Source organism: Opisthocomus hoazin, chromosome 26, assembly GCF_030867145.1.
Source record: "Opisthocomus hoazin isolate bOpiHoa1 chromosome 26, bOpiHoa1.hap1, whole genome shotgun sequence".
Lineage (NCBI taxonomy): Eukaryota > Metazoa > Chordata > Aves > Opisthocomiformes > Opisthocomidae > Opisthocomus > Opisthocomus hoazin.
In genome coordinates, this window is record NC_134439.1 from 5,242,870 (window position 1) to 5,247,517 (window position 4,648).

Sequence of the window (4,648 nt, forward strand, 5' to 3'; positions counted from 1 at the left end):
CTTCTCCCTGCGTGAATGCAGCCTCCCAGTCCCTCTCCGCTGCAAAATGGGAGAAATGGAGCTTGAACAAACAAACCACAAATCAGCCACCTCTCAGTTCTGCAGTAGGCAGCTGATTTTCCCCCCCCCTCGAAATTTTTACTTTCTAGGCTTCCCGAATTCAGGCCCTCGGGTTAAACTTTTTAAAGCTTTCTCGGTTTAAGTAGCTCTTCAGCAAAAGACAAATCTCTCTGCTTAGTGAGTTGGGCTGAGCTGTCAAAAGTCTTTGGAGAAAAAGATTGATCGTTTCTCTCTTCTTTTCGGTTTGTGTGGACCCGGGTGCTTTAAAAGGAAAAAAAAAAATCTTCCTGGGAAATGACTTTTCATTTTATTTATTTTGTAAACTCTGGAAGTGGGGCTGTTTATTGGTGGTGGGGGAAAGGGGGTAAAATAGATAGGAAGGAAGAAATGTGATTTCAAAGCTATCCATGACCTTAAAACATGTTTGGCCTTTAAGGAAAGTGTAAAGCGTCCATTAAGTCTGGCTTTAGCAGCAGCAGGATTAGGCCCTTTCTTTAACAGTAATTTAACACGGGAGATCAGGCCGGTCTGACTGTGCTTGGCTTGAAAGCTCTCTTGATTTCCTGAGTGCTCACATCCAGACTCGGACACAAACCTCCGGACCAAACGCTCCCGAGGTATGTACATATACATATATATATATATATATGAGATATGCAAATCCACCCAGGCAGCCGCGGCCTGCACTTCCCTGGCTGCCGCCGGGCACCTCGGGAGGGGCAAAGCCGCTTTTCCCACGTCCGGGTCTCCCCCCTCCCCGGGGGTACAAACTCTCGGGAGCCCAACGAAGGTGTCTGGAGCCGCCTGGCGCAGGCAGGGCGGGCAGGGAGGCAGGACAGGCAGGGCTGGCAGGGCAGGCAATGCAGGCAGGACAGGCAGTGCAGGCAGTGGAGGCAGGACAGGCAGGGTGGCAGGGCAGGCAGTGCAGGCAGGGAGGGAGGGCAGGCAGTGAGGACAGGCAGGGTGGCAGGGCAGGCAGTGCAGGCAGGGAGGCAGGGCAGGCAGGGGCTCCCTGCCCGCAGCCCGGCGGCCGGCCGAGGAGGGATGGAGGCGAGGCGGGGGGAGGAAGTATTTTCTGGGGATCTTCTCTTGCCTATTTTTTTTTTAAATCAATTAAAGAAAATAATGCTTTCTGTTTGCCACCAGGCCCCGCCTGCCATTGGCCGGGGCTGGCCACGTGACCAGGAATTGGCTGCAATTTCGCCCCAGTCTCGAGTTTAATCGCGCAAGGTCCCCGTACGCCTGTATTATCAGCAATATAACAATTATAAACAGCCCGAGAACCAGCATCATCACTGCCATCAAAACTGAGGCCCTCCGATTTCTTTCCCCCTCCTCCTCCCTCTCCCCCCCCCCTCCCGCTTTTTTAAACCCTGGGCCCTGGAAAAGCCATGAATTTTGAATTTGAGAGGGAGATCGGGTTTATAAATAGCCAGCCTTCGCTCGCAGAGTGCCTGACGTCTCTCCCCGCTGTCCTGGAGACATTTCAAACTTCATCAATCAAGGACTCGACATTAATTCCTCCTCCTTTTGAGCAAACCGTCCTCAGCCTGAATCCTTGTTCCAGCAGCCAGGGAAGACCGAGGAGCCAAAAAAGAGCATCTCATGGCCTGCTCCAGCCCCAGCCTCCGGCACAGCCCGGCCCCTTGGCAGCGGAATTCCCCTGGATGAAGGAGAAGAAATCCTCCAAGAAAGCTACCCAGGCTCCATCCTCTTCTTCCTCCTCTTTCCCCCCATCATCTTCCTCGGCGCCAGTCCCTGCCGCAGGATCTCCTGCAGGTTCGTATAACGAGGGGGTGAGGGGGTGTTTGCTGAAATAGGAGAGGATCCGAATAATAAACAATGCCCCCCCCCCCCCGCAGCCCTACCCCAGGCCCCCCCTCCCGACTTTGCCCCGCACCTCCCCCGAAACCATGTCACGCAATAAAATAACACCGCAGCAATGTACACAGCCGGGGGGGGGGGGGTATTCTCCTGCCTCCTCCCCCCGCAAATAAAAGCGCTAATTGCTGTAACTGCTGCGAAAACGAAGCGGGAGAGGGGTCCGGGGGAGCCGGGCTCTGCGTCAGCTCCGGCGGGGGCACCTGGCAGCGGAACCGATTGCTTTTATCCCTCCTAGCCCTGAATATTTTTTTTACAGCATACAGGAAAAACCAAACCAAAACTAAATTAAAACAAAATTTAAAAACCCAACCAAACAAAAAAGCCCATACAAAAAATCCCAAAACAAACCCGAAAGCAGAGCGGGAGGGGGGAGGAAGGCCGGTGGGTAAGGCGGGGGCTGCTGCCAGCAGGATGGGGAGGCGGAAGGGGCGAGAGCGGGACCGTCAGCGCCCGTCACGGGCGGGAGAGCCGGCTCCCCACTGCAAAATAAAATAAATACACCCCCAAATCCCCTCCTAGCCCCCCCCCCCATAAAGCGATAGCCTTTCTCCGAGGCCCCCCTTGGCCGGCAAGCTCAGGAGCCCTGGCCAGGGACCCTCCTTCCCCCGGGACAAAATGTTGGAGGCACAATTCGCTGTTTCAGTGTTTTAATGGCACCATTCAGGTAAACGCTCGGGCAGGAGCAGGGCTGACACCAGAGCTCACCGGCCGGATAATACAGGAATAATTAAATCAGATCCCCGCAGCGCCCGGTCCCGAACTACTGCCAAAAGGAGGAGGGGAAAAAAAAAAAAAGAGAAGGAAGGAATGGGTCGAAATTCCGCTTATCTGCGAAGGTGGCGGAGAAGGAAGGTGTTTAAAACGAGAGGCCAGGGAGCAAAATCCTTTTTCCTCCTTGGGGCAAGGGGACTGGAGAGTGATTTCCAACCCTCTTCCACAGCGAGAAGAGTCTAATTAACCATTTATTTCCTCCTGTAGCGGCTCTTCCCCCTCCACTGCCGCTCGTCGGTGCGGGGCACGGCTCTGCCCTGCCCGCACCAGGGAGGGAACGGACCCAGACCCCCCGCTCGCCCATGCTCCCCCGCTTTGCAACGCGCCCTTTTCTATCTGTTTAAGACCCCCAGGGGCTGGCAGACACGAGCGGCTCCAGGAGGCTCCGCACCGCTTACACCAACACTCAGCTGCTGGAGCTGGAGAAGGAATTTCACTTCAACAAATACCTCTGCAGGCCCCGGCGGGTGGAGATCGCGGCTCTGCTCGACCTCACCGAGCGGCAAGTAAAGGTCTGGTTCCAGAACCGCCGGATGAAGCACAAGAGGCAAACCCAGTACAAAGAACCCCCCGACGGGGATCTCCCCTACCCCGGCCTGGACGAGGGCAGCGACCCGGCGGAGGAGGCCGAGGAGAGCCCGGTTTTCGGGCCGGCTCCGGAGCCCGACGGCCGCTGCCGAAGCGAGGAGTCCGGGGCGGAGCGGGGGGCCGGGGGGGAGCCCACCCCCACCGCCGGCCCCTCGGACCGTGCCTACCCCGAGAGCCGGGACTCGCCTTTGTTGCCGGAGCTGAGCATCTTCTCGGGGGAGTCCTGCCTGCAGCTCTCGGAGGGGCTTTCCCCGGGTCTCCAGGGCTCCCTGCAGAGCCCCCTCCACTTCTCCGAGGAGGACCTGGACTTTTTTACCAGCGCGCTTTGTGCTATAGATTGGCAACATCTCAATTTCCAGTAGCGGCTCCCGCTCCCCGCCGGCCTCGCCTTTTCTGCCCCTTCCCGGCGCACCAGCCCCGGTCCCCAGGCACGGCCAGCTCCCCCCAGTCTGCTGCAAGAGGGCAGGGGGCACCCCGAAAATAAACCCAAGCCGTTTCTCGTTCGGTCCCCCCATCCCGTCCCCCCCGAACACTTTCTCTCAAAGCTTCTCACACTGTGGGACCCGAATCACCCTCCCAATATTTATTTTAGAAGATTCACACGAAAGAACAGCCCGATTTTTGCTAAATGCAGGTATTTAATTATAGGTATTTTTTCCTTATTTATTTTTGAAGAAAGCACCCGATAGTTCTCATGCACATCAGAGAGGTCAGCCCCCGAGAGAAGACCTTTGTGAATCCTTCAACCGACTTTCTCAGGAATCAGAACAAGACTTTTAGATTTCTTAAAAAAATCAAATTAAAAAAAAAACCAGAGGAATTTTCCTTCCTCTTTTTAAGTTTTAGATGTAGACTATTTATTCAAATCCTTTATTAGTAAATGGCAAATTATTTATTGTACATTATTTTCATATAGTGAATAAATGTCTTTATAAAACCAAGAAACGTGTGTTGCCACATACTTCATAGGAAAATGTGCTATTTTTTTCCCTAAATCTTTCACCTTTCTCTTTCCTGCTTGGCAGCAATGATGTCCTAATAATGTCCTCGTGTGCATGGAGGGAGGAGACAAAAGAAATTGTTCCCAGCTACCATTTCAAGAGGCTTCGGGAGTCAGAAATGTTTGCTGTATTCAGTTCGGATTGCGTTTTCCTTCGGCTTGGTTTTTATTTGTTTTATTTTTTTACGAAATCAAAGCAGGACATTTGTTTCTGATTTTCAACGTTTGCGGTTGTATTTTTGTCCCTGAAAATCCCTCCCCGTAAGGAAGCGGCCGGATAAAGGGACGGATAAAGCAGCACAAAGGCAGCGCTCGGAGGGGCCCCGCGCAGCCCCCGCACATTCC

The 4,648-nt window shown here is 54.1% G+C and overlaps 1 protein-coding gene across 1 annotated transcript; it reads left to right on the top strand.

Annotated features, from left to right (window-relative positions):
• Nucleotides 1-1,451: 1,451 nt before the first annotated feature.
• HOXB2 (homeobox B2) lies at nucleotides 1,452-4,113 on the top strand. The gene is made up of 2 exons (XM_075443602.1): nucleotides 1,452-1,839; nucleotides 3,061-4,113. Exons 1-2 carry the CDS (start codon nucleotides 1,452-1,454, stop codon nucleotides 3,663-3,665), a joined length of 993 nt encoding a protein of 330 aa, XP_075299717.1. The 3' UTR covers nucleotides 3,666-4,113.
• Nucleotides 4,114-4,648: the final 535 nt, after the last annotated feature.